The sequence below is a fragment of the Haliotis cracherodii genome, unplaced genomic scaffold (assembly GCF_022045235.1).
Source record: "Haliotis cracherodii isolate W230 unplaced genomic scaffold, xgHalCrac1.p SCAF_2, whole genome shotgun sequence".
Taxonomy (NCBI): Eukaryota; Metazoa; Mollusca; class Gastropoda; order Lepetellida; family Haliotidae; genus Haliotis; species Haliotis cracherodii.
Window position 1 is genome coordinate 20,133,918 of NW_027266275.1, and position 16,016 is coordinate 20,149,933.

The window sequence follows — 16,016 nt, forward strand, 5'->3', positions numbered from 1 at the left end:
GACCTTCCTCTCTGAGCTATCCACTACACCCCAGAGACGGTCTCCTTATTTATAATGGGTAATACATCAAGCATGAGGCCCTGGGAATCTTTTCTGTACAGGAATCCCCATAGAAGGAATTGGATTTGTAAATCTATAACCTAACCTATGCATAACCAAACCTTCCATGATCAATGATTCAATCAAAGAAAAAGATCTGCAAATCTCTTCGTGCAAACCTGGTACTTCTCAATCCTTGCTAGAACTGTTCAACATAACAAAGAAAAGCATTGTAGCTATGTGAATGCACTGCTTGGAAAACAGGCAGTTTTTAACATCGAAAAAAAACCTGTTATGGTGATTCGGTCTATTTAAGCAGAAAATCAAATTTCTGTCTGTTTGAATCTGGAAAAATTTAACCGAAGCTTTTCAACCATAGGCCTCCTAAATTTCTTCTAAAACTCCAGTATTCGACACCAAAGTGAATTGTATTGAGCTGGCATAGTGCATTATCGCAATACAGCCAACCCTTATAAGGAAACTTATTATTATTCCAATTCCTATACACTGATGGGTACGGCTGCAGTTGGCATGTTATCAATGATACCAAACAAAACCCTCATGCTGACAATGAAACTGGTCACCATGGATCACTGGAACCTCACCAACCTTGTGCTGTTCCAAATCAATATCCTCAGTGGGTTTTCAGATACATATATTACCCAGGTATTTCTTAAATTCTCAAAATAAGGATAGCTGGAAACAGATTAATCTCATTTGTCACCAGAAACAACATATTCGTGTAAATCTTGTGAATTCTTGATGATACTGTTTTTAGTGAAATCATCCAGATTAAATGGTGATGTGAAATGGGGTTTAACGACACATTCAAGATTGTTGCACATGCATGCAGACCCTGTTTTATCCCCTTAATGACGAGTGCCAGGCAGGGTAACATGTACCATCTTTTAACATCTTTTGAAATTATGTGGCCGGGGATTCTCCAAGTAGATGATCAATACACTAGACCACAAAGGCGGCCTCCAGATTAGATATCATGTGTATGATGTAATATGGCTTTTATTTTTAGTGTTAGTATGAGTGAGTGAGTGAGTGAGTGAGTGAGTGAGTGAGTGAGTGAGTGAGTGAGTGAAAATGAAGAGAGTCACTGGGCTCCCTTTTATTATATTTTTATAAAGATAACTGAACAACTGTTCTTTCTGTACAATATATTCATTTCAGAGACTAGATTTTAGTCTAGTCCATATGTGTCTATAAAGCTTCACTGTATATGCAAGAATAAACATTTACCACCTCCATCTTGGAAGAATATTCTATCTGACCCATAGATCAGTACACAATGTGATCAAACTCTGGCAAGACCCACACAAATCTGACAAACAACATGAGACGCCAAGTCAGTTTCTTTGGAAAAAAAATTAGGGTCAAAACTAGACTGACAACACCGAAAAAACAAGACTTCTTCGACACCAATGTGGACACTTGGGTAACCATTGTTGTGCAGAACATCCTATAGCTGTGCCAGAATGTTAAAAAATGTCATGGGGTCGAAACCCCGTTTCCCCTTGTTGTCATCCTAGTTCTATGAGCACAGCAATATGCAGATTTCACTGAAGAAGTAAAGATGAAGAAGCATCAAATGAAGCTTTCCTCCCACACAAAGCTCATGCTGTCATAACTGAAGTTCAGTTCACAACTGCGGCAAACCAACTGTCATATATCATTAACGCCACACTCCTTTATTTTCTTTGTGAGGACGACATAACAACCAGAGTCCCACTCTACATCCATGTCAATACCATCAATCTGTTGACTCTGCTGGAGATAATGAACTCCGTAATAACACAACACAGAGACCAACAACAAAAGACTGTCACATTCCTGCTGCTTCTGTATCCCCTGTGAAAACATGCCCTGTCATTCAATGGTTGGACTCCAGATCCTGATCAGGGTCTTAGACCCTAAACATACCTGTCCAAGGTCATTCCATTGACAGAGAAGTACATGCCGTTCCAATGGTAAATCAATCATGTTTATGTCAATACCCAGACAAATTGCCCACCCTACCAATCTTCTAGAACTTCTATGAACTATAATTTTTCATCCTATATTTTGAGTGACATTTCTTCATAAAAAAATGCAGTATACAAGTTTCTTGCCTGATGGACAACCTTGTTTATTGTGGCTGTATATACAGGAAACAGATGAGTAGGGGATAACAGTTGGGCTTAAGCAGGACATTCCTACCATTTTCACAAACACCTGGTGTCATCAGAGATTTTCAGTGATCCATTCATATAATTTTCACCACTATTTTGCATTTTGCGCCCAATGGAGTTTTGATAGATAACTGAGATTCATTATTCTTTCATTGATTTAAAGTTACAGTATATTTCAATTATATAATGCCACATGTTGTTTCTTTATTATGTATGGATTATTGGTGAAAATGTCAGTAGGTCGAAAAAAAATATATTAAAAATTCCAGTTTCAATCATATAGTTTATTTCCTCTCGCAGTTCTTCATAATATGTTGTTTTGTGAAGTTCATAAGATAAATTGGTGACAGGCCTTAAACAGAATATTTTAAATAATTTCTTTATATTGATAGACACAGTGACTAAATTCATTTTCAATATTTTACTTATTTCTGGGTGGTGGAAAACCCACAACATTTCATTTTTGTTTTTAGACATCAACTTTTAAGAGTCAGGGAATTGTAAACCAAACTGAAAAAAAATATGGCCTAACTTCCCAGTAAGCAGCTGCATGATGTTGACAACCTGAATCCCACAACCAGGACAAATCGGGGATTCAATAATGACATCAGTGGATCTTGCCATGGGCCCCAGCTGTCTGTCAGGCCTCTGGGCAGCCTGTGTCAGCCATTAAAGTAAGATCAGGTTAAGACTTGTCTTATCAAGTAGCCAATGAGACTTGTGTTATGACCTCATGTAGAATTGTCAGATCGCTCCTATCAGCTCCGCCCCTGAGAGTGTAGCCGCTTTAAGAGTTGTTTTCTCAAAGTGTATAGTCACATGACATCTAATTGTATTTTTCAATTTTGGTTCACATTAAAAGCAAATTTGTAAAAAATGATTTTTGATATTTTCATTAAAACTTTAGTTGCTTACTTTGACCTTCACAGATATATAATTTCAAAAGTGTAGTTTCCTTAGATGGATCCGATTCCCTTAGATCAAAGTAGTTCCAGTGAGCAGATCATTTAGCTTTAGCAGGATTCTAGTATCTGCTCCATCAACCGTCACATTCATTTATTTATTACACAAACATAAAGTCCAAGTAAATCCATTAGCAAACAACATCTCCCACAATTACATAATAAAACCTCACATCCTAACACTCACACACACACAAAAATCGTTTGCCATATCATTCTTTTTTAATCTGACAAAAAACAAGTCTGTTTTCATGGGTTCTAAAAAGAAGGCAATGCATTGAACTTAGTTGGAATCAAGCTTCAAGAAAACAATCTACGTCACTGACCTATATACTGCTATAACGGCTTACGAGATGATGCAATGTGTTGCAACCTGGTGCTGTGCACCCAAAGATGAGATTCCATACAGGATCTTTATCTGGGGATTCCTGCCTACCTACATTGATAAGCCCCGACAGTCACAACCCCGCTGGTGGATGCTGGAGAAATGTGTAATACATACAGCAATCAGGGGATGATGCAATCACGGAGAGAGCTGCACATTCTTTCTTTGGAAAACATATCAACAATACATAGTATGTTGACATGGCATTTAAATGCAGGAGCATTCCTAGACTAGAACCATTCAATATGGGTAGTAACTGAGTAGAGAGAAAGCTTGTTTGTTGTCTAACACAGCACTCAACAATATTCCAGCTGTCTCACGGTTGTCTGTAAATAAGTCTTGTCCAGTCAAGTGATGTACTTATATATTGCGCAATGATGTAAGGAATTGGGATACGATGACATGTATCTACTAAGTCAGTGAGCCTGATCAAATGATCCTGTTTGTCGCCTAAGCTTGGGTTGGTGAAGACCAATTGTAATCTGGATCTTCACAGGGCCAGAGTAGAAAAGGATTATAAATCATAGGGTTGGAAATAAGAACCCTTCCTTCGATCCAGTGAATAGCACCTGAGTCACCATCTCGAGTGAGTGGGCGAGTTGAGCTTAATGCAAGTTTCAACAGTTTCAGTGCTTCTTATTGCAAAATCTCATGCACCCACAAGAGTGGGTCGGTGGGTGGGAGAGTGAGTGAGTTGGAGAGTGAGTGAGTGAGAGAGTGGTGTTGTGTAAATGCTGCTTTGAATAGTATTCCAGTCAAACCAAAGTGAGTGAGTGAGTTGGGTTTAACGCCGCTTTTAACGATATTCCAATTATATCGTGGCATGTCAGCTTAATGTGGAAGGAAAGCCAGAAGTGATGCAGGCCTCAGACGTTTGTCACTTCGGTGAAACCCACTAGGACGGGTATGATGCTGACAAACCTAGAAACATAATCGGGGCGAACCGGGATTCGAACCCACAATCATAGATTTATGGCGTGCCCAAGGGACACAACTCTGCACAGCGAATCACGGCGCCTGAGACGACTGGGCCACCCGTGCCCCCTCATACCCAAGTGGAACCAATGAACATGGGTATGGTGCTGCCACAATCCATCATAAAAAGATATCTGTACCTTATTTAAGTAACATGCCTCACAATACACCACAAATGTTGTTAAACATTTATTGTATCTGATGAAATGATTCATTGTCTGTTGTAATGAATCGTCCCCTTTTTATGACAAACTAAAACAGTTCAAGTAGTCAAAAAGTTTCCACAAATCAATGTATCAATGACTGACTATTTGATGTGTTACATAAAATCAAATTGCAGTATTGAAAGAAACTAACTTCTGGGCCAACTTGCACAAAGCGATCTTAGCATTAAGATGATCGTAACTCCCATACTTTAAAATTTCCTTACAATAGTCGTATCACTAAGATCGCTTTGTGCAAGTGGGCCCTGAGCAATTTAAATCAAGAAAGACCGACTGTACATACACATCCTCCAAAGCCTAAACAGGTGCCTGACATTCTGAAGACATGATCGTAAACAAAAACCTTTATTGTGAAACCTGCAAAAGACAAGACGAAGAGGCTGAGCATCTGCACAGCTGCATCCTGACGTTACAATGGATTGCACATGATCAAATGCTACCTTACCAAAAAGACCCACCATTTTCAGACAAGGGAACACCAGACATCGTGGAGATAATATCACCAGATAACAAGGCTTAAATAAGGTCTATTTCTTTCATAACTAAATATACTTCCTGCGTTCAATCCAATGTTATCTGATAACTACAGGTTTGCATTGCCTGGTGCAGTTTTCCTGTCGAGGGATGGACTGATCGACAATAACACAATTACCAAACATATTGGGTAGCATTATCAGTAGTTATCTATATGCACTGTCTGTGCTAATGTGCACTTCTTACCTCACCACCACCTACCGGTGGTCTATCAACAACCAACATGGTGGCATTCTGAACACCAGATCACTGCAGAACAGCCCATTACGAGTTAATAAACCATTACATCTAAACAACATTTCTTGGGTTCATATTTACCTCTATACTATAAGAACTTCTGGTCAGGTAGTCAATGAGGTCAGAGAAGTGCTGTGCCACATCTGCACCGACCAAATTGCTTTCTTCTGCAACATTTGATCCCATTCAGAATTAATTTCATCTAATGAGACATTAGTAATCTTATTTTCTTCTCCCTCCAACACTGATGGGACAATCCTCAAGTTTGAACAGTCACTGATTCTAACCACCTGTTTGGAAACATGCACTGATGACAAATCAAGCGTAGGAACAGGTTTCAGCAGAAAACCTTTGCAGGATAGCGTTTAAATGTGGGATTGGCAATTTTTTTTACCAAAGAAAATAATTAAAAAACAGATCAACTTCAGACCCAGTTTAATCAATATCATCAACCCTGTTGAAAAGAAAAGCTGGAGATGTGGCTTCTGACAGGTATTTGAGAGCAGACGTCAACTGTCTATGCCACTCCCAGCCACTTGCAGGATTACGCAGTTAATCTGCATGTTCTACTGTCTTTATGGTAGCGCTTGCATCCTCTCTACAGCAAATTAACCAAATGAGGAATCAAACCTTGTCAATCAACTAAAAATTGACTGACTAATCAATCTGGCCTTGTGTCCTGCTACTCCTTTGCCTGTAGAATTCAGTGATTTGCCTGGAACCTATTTCCTGAGAAGATTGGTCCAGATGGCAGGAATCAGGGTCTGTTTTTAAAGGTCACATTGAGAAGACTCTTAGAGACACTCAAGCATTGGCTACACAACAAATGCCTCATCACTGCAATTTTAAATAAACATCTTGGTAGAGAAGCCCTTATATTAGCGTGAATCAGGCAGGGGGAATGTTGCCTGGTGTGCGTAGTTGCGCCTCCTGACGCAGACTTGCACAAGTTTCTAAGGAAAAGATTTTTTTAAAATTTATCAGAATTCCCAGGTTATATGAAAAACAACAAGGTGTAAACTTGAATCCCCAATTCATCTGATTACGATCTCTGATCCGTCAGCACATGCTAGTAGGTTTCACCAAAGAGGTGAGGTGAGGTGAGGTAAAATGGAGTTTAACGTCATGTTTAACATAATAGTTTTTGTTTCCCTTAATGCCAAGCTTAAGGCAGGGTAACAACAAGCACCATCTTTTAACGTCTTTTGTTATGACACGGCATAGGACTGATCCGCCAACCTTCCGCTCGAGGTCGCATGTTCTATCCACCAGTCTGGAGAGTCTGTTTTACCAAAGCTGTAAATATCTACGACCTGCATCTTCTCGGTCTCATCTCCCTGTTATGCCGACTAGACATGACTGAAATTATATTCACCAATTTTGGTCAGCAGCATGCATTCACATTTCCTCCAAGGAAACTGCTGACACAGCTGTAAACTTGAGTTGCTCTCACTGAAGACAAGACTTATACATGCACTGGCATTGTAAGGAGCCTGCACAATAGGTGTGCCACATGCTGTAGTCTGCAATACGTGTGGAGTCCTGCTTAGCATCTGAAGAGGCCACACACTGATAGTGATTTGTCATCTATTGAAGTGGCATTTCTTGCATGTCTGTTATGTTTCTTTTAAATCAGTCATCGATCTCTTTCATGTAGGTATAGTATGCATCGTCAAGAATTGGTAAACAATATATTATATTTTAGCATGCATGTCAAATATATGTAACAAATCCATTCTTTGTGAGTTCAACTGACATTATGACAGATGACTACACATGATTCCCTCTATTCTTTAAATGCTTTCAATACGATCCAAGGCACTTTTCAAGAGACACAAAGCAAAGCCCTTAATTGAAACAAACCCACAGAAAATAAACCCTACCCTCATTTCAAGTCCAACTGCCTTTGTAACATGAAAAATACAAATTTAGAAAATTTAGAAAACCTGATACATCCAAAAGCACCACTTTAATGCATCCATGATGTATACAAAGTTTCAAGAAGAAACATTGAACATAAACAGTTTATGAGCTTACTATTGGAAACGAACACTACCCTCACTTGAACCGAAGTCAAACTTGTTGCCGTGGAAATTCTTGTTCTCCCAAAGAGTGAGACCCAGGTAAATCTCCCAAACTATCTGTTTCAGTAGTTTTAAATGAGAGGTCGTGATTGTGTCATGAGACGTAACAGTTTTCCTCTTTGATGAAACATGCACAGTAGAAAGCCTGTCCAAGCTGTCATAATATACACTGTTGAGGAAAGCTGCTGCCAAGCAACAAAACAGATTTATTGAGTGAATAAGCTTTGATGCTGTAACTAGCAACAGTTCAGCTTCATCACAACAGCCTCCCGCAGAGAGGAACGTGCACCCAGACAGACCAGTTCTGAAAGTGCAAGCATTAACTGGGGCATCAGTCAGTTTGTTTGTTTGTTTGTTGTTTAACGCTGCACTCAGCAATATTCCAGCTATATGACAGCGGTCTGTAAATAATCGAGTCTGGACCAGGCAATCCAGAGATTAACATCACAAGCATTGATCCACGCAATTGGGACACGATGCCATGCATCAACCAAGTCAGCGAGCCTGACCACCCGATAGCTGCCTCTTATGACAAGAATAGTCTCTTTTTACAGCAAGCATGGGTTGCTGAAGACCTATTTCAGTCAGAGGACAACTGTGTTACCCCATCTGGTCCTCCTGAATCACTGACTAGCCATCCAATCCCCATTTCAAAATGTTTTGCTGGCTGTTTTCGTCATAGTTACAGTGGTTCCTGAGTGTTTCTGAGTCACTTCCATGTTGTTTGAACCAAGTTTTGAAGTAGGTATATCACTTCTACAATGATATTTGAATTAGTTCATTTTAAGCCGAATAAAATGGATCCGATTGTCAAGCTTTGACGCTTGATTGACTAAGTGCCATTGTACCCCAAAGGGGTGAGTTCTTGCTCATAATGACAACAACTTGTTGGTCTGGCCCAGACGAACACATTTACAATTACCCCTCCGTTAAGATCCAGGTTAAAATTGGTCTTCAGCAACCTATGCTTGTTGTAAGATGCCACTAACAGGATCGGGTGGTATTAGGCTTGATGACTTGGTTGATGTGTGACAATGTATTCAACTTGAGTAGACTGATGCTCATGATGTCAATCACTGGATTGTCTGGTCCAGACTCAATTATTTACAGACTGCCATCATACAGCTGTAATATTGCTTTGTGAGGCATTAAACAACAAACAAACAATAACAAGCAGCAATGGGTATTTGGGACCTATATCTTCCTAGGAAAACACTTCTACTAAGAAAATAATTCTAAATATATACCACTAAGAAATGACCATTTCATTTTCAGGTGGGCCTAGGAATTTTCTGAGACAATAAATCTCTTTCAATTCATGGACTGAAATTTTCTTCTCAGGAGAAATTCTCAAGCAACTAAGACAAAACATATCTGTCATAACTAACAGGAAATGTGTGAAAAGCCAAAATTGATGTTATTTGAGATGGCCAAGGACATGTCCTGCATGATACTTCAAGGTTATGAAAATATAGATATTCTAACAGTTTCTTAACTGCTCTTTAACAAACAGCAACAGCACCTGGAAGTCATGGATGCACACATGAAGTCGTTTCTTCAACTTCAGACAATTATTTGACATCCGTGTGTATTATCTTACAAGAAATAACTACTGCTTTCTGACATGGTAAACACGATGCATGACCTGTGATGCATGCCAAGATGCCATCATCCTCTTTGAAATGCACGAAACTAGAGCAATCAGAACCAACTGGCCAACCATCTGCCAACCACACAGACAGTAAGATGTGCACTTCAAGGATGAATCTCATCCACAGCAACTGTACAGGATTATTCAAGCCTGTCTGCAATCCATCTCAACATCAGGACCAAATCAAGACGGCTTATTATTCAAATGTGTCTTTATATTATTTGAACATACACAGAACCCTTGATAAATCAATCATCAGCTTTCCACACTGAACACTGTTTCCAAAAGACGTGTAGCAGATGGCCAGTTTTGCCAAGGTGAAGGCCTCCTCATCTACAGTAGACTTGATGTAATCCAACATCAGAAGGCCACCTCATCTACAGTAGACTTGATGTAATCCAACATCAGAAGGCCACCTCATCTACAGTAGACTTGATGTAATCCAACATCAGAAGGCCACCTCATCTACAGTAGACTTGATGTAATCCAACATCAAAAGGCCACTTCATCTACAGTAGACTTGATGTAATCCAACATCAGAAGGCCACCTCATCTACAGTAGACTTGATGTAATCAGAAGCTGAGACCCAGCTTCAAGACCCATCTCACAGGTTGAAGACACATGGAGGTCATTCAAGGTCGTTCAGGTGGCTATCATCAGCTCTCCAGTGATCATGAGACATCTGAGTGCATACAACACACTGTCTGGGATATAGATACCACAGGGACAATGTCAGAGCAGCAGTAAATGAGATGCATCTTCCAACAAATGTGCTTACAGTTTATTTGAAGGTTGGCAACTAATGGTAGCCACTCATACGAACTCATACTAAGTTTCAAGAGTGGCCAAATGGTGTGACTGTTTCTAGCTGTAGTCTGTCTCCCGGACCCGAGAGAATAAGGTTTAATTAAATCCAACTCAAGTTTAGAATGATTTTGCAAGTTTAGATTGTTTCAGCTCTAGGAATTTAAGCATTGTTCTGGGCTCCAATTGGATATTACATTTTATTTTTTGTAGATACATACATTTGAATATACCGTTTTGATGTAATAAGCGCCCAGGGAGCTCTCAAAATTAGATATAGTGGGCTCTTATTAGAATATTATTTTGGTAAAAAAAATAAAAGTTGAAAGATAAATTTTGTGGTTTATGCTGACAGCCTATAATGTTTATATACAAGAGATATATTTTCCATAATTTAATTGCCCATAATTAAGGGGGCACATAACACACGAGTGCATATTTTACGCGAATAAATAAGTCTTGTGTACATTGAACAATGGGAAGGGGTTCTAATTGGGATTGTTCACGTGCCAATATGTTAGCAAATATCACTGTGGGTGCTTATTAGAGTGGGGCACTTATTACGTCGAATACGGTAACTTTATTTCTGGGACTTCATGTCAGTCAGTTGCTGTCTGCTGTACACGGTTTTTAGATGATGCATATTATGTGAGGAAGCGGCCAAGACCTTTGAGCTGAGTCTGAACCCAACTCTCAGCTGAATAGCTATACAAATTTATGAGGTCCTTGTCATAACCAAATTGTCATAAGGTAAATATTCAGGGATCATTAGCTTCAAATACCATACCAATATACCCCCAAGACCCTTTCTATTTTCTAACATAAGAAAATAATGAAGCATAGCTGTCATCCAGGAATAAAAACTCAATTCTGCTCCCTCACTGACAATCTTCATTACCCATGATCCTTTGAACTAAGCAGATTTGCAACAAATTTTCTCTGGAGCAATGTGAATCCTTCACACACAAAATAAATAATTCTTTACAAATAACCTCCAGAAAATGAGCAAAGTATCATAATCCTGCCTCAAGACTAAAGCAATTTGAAATATAGAAAAATGAAGTTATTCCATAAAGAACAGTAAACACCCTTTTAATCACATCCATTTTGAACAAATAACCAGAAGCTTTTAAGCAACAGCTTTGAAATTTATTCAATCATAAAATATAGATCATGTTCAACATCAAATATTGTCTGTAATCTTTCCCTCAAGGACCGTCGCTGACTCATTAAAGTCAGGAAATATTAAACCTCATGCAGTGCAGTAAAGTCCATAATATGTAATCACAAACGTAATGTTTCATTGAATCAAATCATAATCCCTGTCAATCTTACAACTACTTTAAGGAGAAATTTCTTTCATATGGGGGAAAATATATTTACTCAAAAGATAATAGAGAGAAAAATATCTTGCTGCAAATATAAATTTACTGATATCAAATTTCACACCTTTTCATCTTCAATGTAATGACAAGAACTGATCCCTGAAGCATACATTGTTAATATATTCATATGAGATCATGTGTATGGTAAATGTGTGTATGATCCTTCTAGGATGGACATGAGAAATTTGCATAGAACTACAGTTAAAGTCCTTGAATCGAGGCAAAATGTAATTTATCATACAAAACTGGCTCCTACAGGAGTTAGTGCTTGCATGAGATCAAGCGATATCTACACTGCAGATATTGCTGCAATGTAATTGCATCACAATGCTTTGCAGACCATTGTGACATCACTGGTTACTATGACATCACAATCAAATGACATCACTAATGGCTCTGCTACTGAAGCTGTTAGCAGTACTTTTTACACTGAAGACAGTGCTAATTACTGTCTACTAATTGAAAAAGTTGGTAGAATGATGTTGGATGGTAAATAAAATCTTACCCTCGTGTCTTATGATATCAAATATATCAACACTTGTTGATAAAAGTGGCAAAAATCCTCGGCAAGCCTCTGAATGTTTCCACTTTTATCAACTCGTGTTGATATATTTGATATCAAAAGACACTTGGGTGAGATTCTCTATGTATTCCTAAAAACAATCACCCAGAAGGAGCGTTCCCAGATTGACAGGGTCCCGAATATTTACTATCTATACATTTCTATTCAAGATGGATTAACCATCACGCTTAAGACGTTGTTGAGAATTGAACATATAATTCATTTAGATCATGGTTATTTCGTATGAAATAATACAAAGGTACATGATTTAGATTTCTCAAAAAGACCTTGAACCAGATGAAGTCACAGAAGTTGGAAGAAGGTACTTTGACTAAGATGATCTACTTGACAACCAGATGTCTGGTATACACATTCACACAACTGAGTGAGTGAGTGAGTGAGTGAGTGAGTGAGTGAGTGACTGAGTGAGTGAGTGATTATGGTTTTGCGCCGCTTTTAATATTCCAGCATTATCACAGTAGGGGACACCAGACACAATTGTCTGATATATATCAGATCAAATGTAGAAACAAATGAATGAACCGACATGAATCGCATCAAATGACCATCAGAAGCTGCAGAAAGTTTGAAGACAGGGTTTCTGATGGAAATGCCAATTCATGTGTTCTTTTCAATATGACATCTTGGTAGGCTACCATCGGCCTACTGTGGCCTCATCAACTAAACTCCCATCAGCATTGTAATAACACACAGCAGTCATAAAGAGCTACCTTTATCTGTACCTAAATGCAGAATTGAAGAGAAAAAAAGAGTTTGAAATTAATAAGTTCATTCTGTCTTCTTCAGTAGAATCTCCAGACTACATGCCTACTGAACCCACACAGGCTTATTGTCTAGGTACTGATTTAGAAAAGTGAAAATGTAGTCACAATATGCTTCTTGTCTTTGAACTCTTTTAAAGTTGGTCTCAAAGATACTTCTGACCTTCCAACGTCCTTGAACATTCATGTGATGTTTTAACTAGCCCTTACATGTTCAGCGACAAACTTATCTGCCCCACTAACTTCACCTTCACACATCATTGAGACTTACTATTATGGTTAAAGATATATTCTCTCATGTTTTTTTAGACCAATATTTTGGTCCATAACATTAATTGGGATAAAGTAACACAATTCAAAAACAGTTTCATATTTCCAACATAATGCTGAGGTGAGGTTTGGTGAAGAAAATCTGGATTGCTTTCCAACGTCATACACACAAGACTTGGTCAAAGACTACCTACCTTCAATGTCATACAAACATGGTTTGGTCAAAGACTACCCAGCCTCAATGTCATACACACAAGGTTTGGTCAAAGACTACCTACCTTCAATGTCATACACACAAGGTTTGGTCAAAGACTACCCACCTTCAATGTCATACACACATGGTTTGGTCAAAGAGTACCCACCTTCAATGTCATACACACATGGTTTGGTCAAAGAGTACCCACCTTCAATGTCATAGAAGTGTTTCTGATTCCTCCCTTGACCCCAGGTCAGTACTGGTACTCCTCTTGCTCCTCAGTGAAGAATCTCCATCATCATCATAGAAATCTGTTTGTGCTACCCCATGTCGTTTTACCACATAGGGACTTGGGTACCTCTCACTCTTAGAAACAATCGACGTATTCTCGTCTTCATCAATATACGTACTATCTGGCACATTGCCTGCAGCTGTCATTTCTGCTAGTTCCTTTGCACTGCATTGTGGGGTATCCACTGGAATGGTGTTGTGAAATCGTGAGAAGTCAATCTGATACTGGCCATTCTCTTTCTGGAACGTAACAAGTCTCTCAAATCGATGTCCCCACAGGATCTCCCCAGGGAGGTAGGAACTCCTTGCCTGGGTAGTCATCCCTGTTGATTCCACGATACCTTCCAAGATCACTATCAACTCAAACTGTTCTCTGTGCAAGTCATCCGGAGACATCTCCCAGAATGGACTGGTCTCATCAATTTTGTGAACGATAATCACTGGCCACACTAAGAACAATCGGTCCCTACCCTCCTCAAATCCTAAATTGACATCAAACTGATAGAGTGGAAGGACTTCTCCTTCCTTTGTTATTTTCTTTTTAATTAATACTGATCTGATATGTGCTTCAACAATCTGAGACTTCCTCATATCACCGACCCGGAATATTAGGCACAGCTCCCCATCCTGTTTACATAAACATGCATTCTTGCTGAACATCAAGGTCTCTGCGCGTTTCTTTGGTCTTGAGAGTTTGGCAAACACGATACCAGTCATCAAAGCTTGGCAGATAACACCGAAACAGGACTGAAACATCATGAGGACAATAGCTTCAGGACACTGTTCTGTTGTGTGACGTGAACCATAGCCTATAGTGTGTTGTGTTTCTATAGAAAATAGTAAAGCTGATGTGAATGAATATATTTCTTTGACACACGGTGTCCAGTTCTCGTCGCCAACGTGGTCTAAATCTCCATGTGAGAAGCACACAAGCCACCAGATGAGAGCGAAGATTAGCCAACTCAGAATAAAGGCCATTGCAAACAGCATCAGGTTATACCGCCATTTTATATCTACAAGAGTTGTGAATATATCGGCCAAGTACCTCCTCCTCCGTTTACGAATATTTGTTTGTGTGATATTGACTTCACCGTTTTTGTACACAAGTCTTCGGCGCATTCGCTTTGAGTGGTGCCTGTCCATCCGGCGGCTGGCTGGCATTGGGCCGTTGACCGGACGCACATGTCGGGATGCATATTCAAGAAAGGAATCCTGGGAAGACCGTCTTCCTTCGTGTTTACCATTTTCAAGCAGGTCGGGTTCAGGCATGGTCATACCCCCTGCCGGTCCATTCATTGGCCCATAGCTTGTGTCCATGATAACGGTCTGCATCGGGCAGTTGGACGGGTCACAGCACCTTTCCAAATGTCATACAGCGTAATTATATTCTTGGTCACTGACGAAGCTTAGTGAATCTCGACAAGATTGATGAGGAAGCTATCAGTGTCACAAACTGCAAAACCACTGCATGTTGAGGACATTGAGATCTGGAAATAAAAAGAGAACTTTAGGTCAAGAGACAAGGCATGGTTACAGGACATGAAAGGTTCTTAGTGCTACAACCATCTTAGATTAATATAACCATTGCGGCACAGCACTCATTGAACGGATCCATGTTTAGTTTTGTTTGTTCGTTGTTTAACCCAGCACTCAGCACTATTCCAGCTATATATCACAATGCTATGTAAATAATCGAGTCTGGACCAGACAATGCAGTGATTGACATCATGAGCATCGATCTACATAATTGGGATACGGTGATATTATCAACCAAGTCAGCGAGCCTGACCACCAGATCCCGTAAGTTGCCTCTTACGGCAAGCATGGGCTGCTGAAGACAAATTCTCAACCCAGATGTTCACGGATGCAATGGAGTGAGTGAGTGAGTGAGTGAGTGAGTGAGTGAGTGAGTGAGTGAGTGAGTGAGTGAGTTGTACACATTGTATTTTGTGAATACTACAGCATATCAGCTTGTTGAAAGAGGAAAGCCTAAATTGATGCCTTAGACCTTTACCACCTCGGCGATACTCAAGTGTATGGTGTCGACACCTAGAAACAAGGCAAATCTGGGATCTGAACCCATGATCATAGGTTTCTGGTACATCCAAGGGACACAACTTTGCACAGTGAATGGCTGTACATTACACAACTGGGCCACCCATGCCCTTGATCCATGATCAATCAAGTAATTGTCAAAGAAAACTCTCCAGAATGTAATTTGACAAGAAAATTCTCTCAGCTTATTTGATAAGCTTATTTGATAATGTTATTTGATATAAAAACTCAGTCTCAAGGCATTCAATGAACAACATTTCATATTTCAATTCATCCAGGCAGATTGAAAAGATAAAAAGGGTTTAGGCTTTTATACAATTAGAGGCTTTTTAAGATGTCAATACCTGTTTTTATGGACCTGAAAAAGCAACATCGACCTCGCACGAGGTCGATATTGCT

General features: G+C 39.4%; 1 protein-coding gene across 9 annotated transcripts in view; it reads right to left on the reverse strand.

Annotated features, from left to right (window-relative positions):
- LOC139467396 (G protein-activated inward rectifier potassium channel 3-like) overlaps positions 1-16,016 on the reverse strand; it is a 135,351-nt gene that overhangs the window by 29,026 nt on the left and 90,309 nt on the right. For all 9 annotated transcript variants that reach the window (XM_071248941.1, XM_071248934.1, XM_071248937.1 and 6 more), the window contains one exon: positions 13,480-15,049. In XM_071248941.1, coding sequence (XP_071105042.1) covers positions 13,488-14,894 — 1,407 coding nt within the window. In that variant the 5' untranslated portion in view covers positions 14,895-15,049 and the 3' untranslated portion in view covers positions 13,480-13,487. The remainder of the gene's footprint in view (positions 1-13,479; positions 15,050-16,016) is intronic.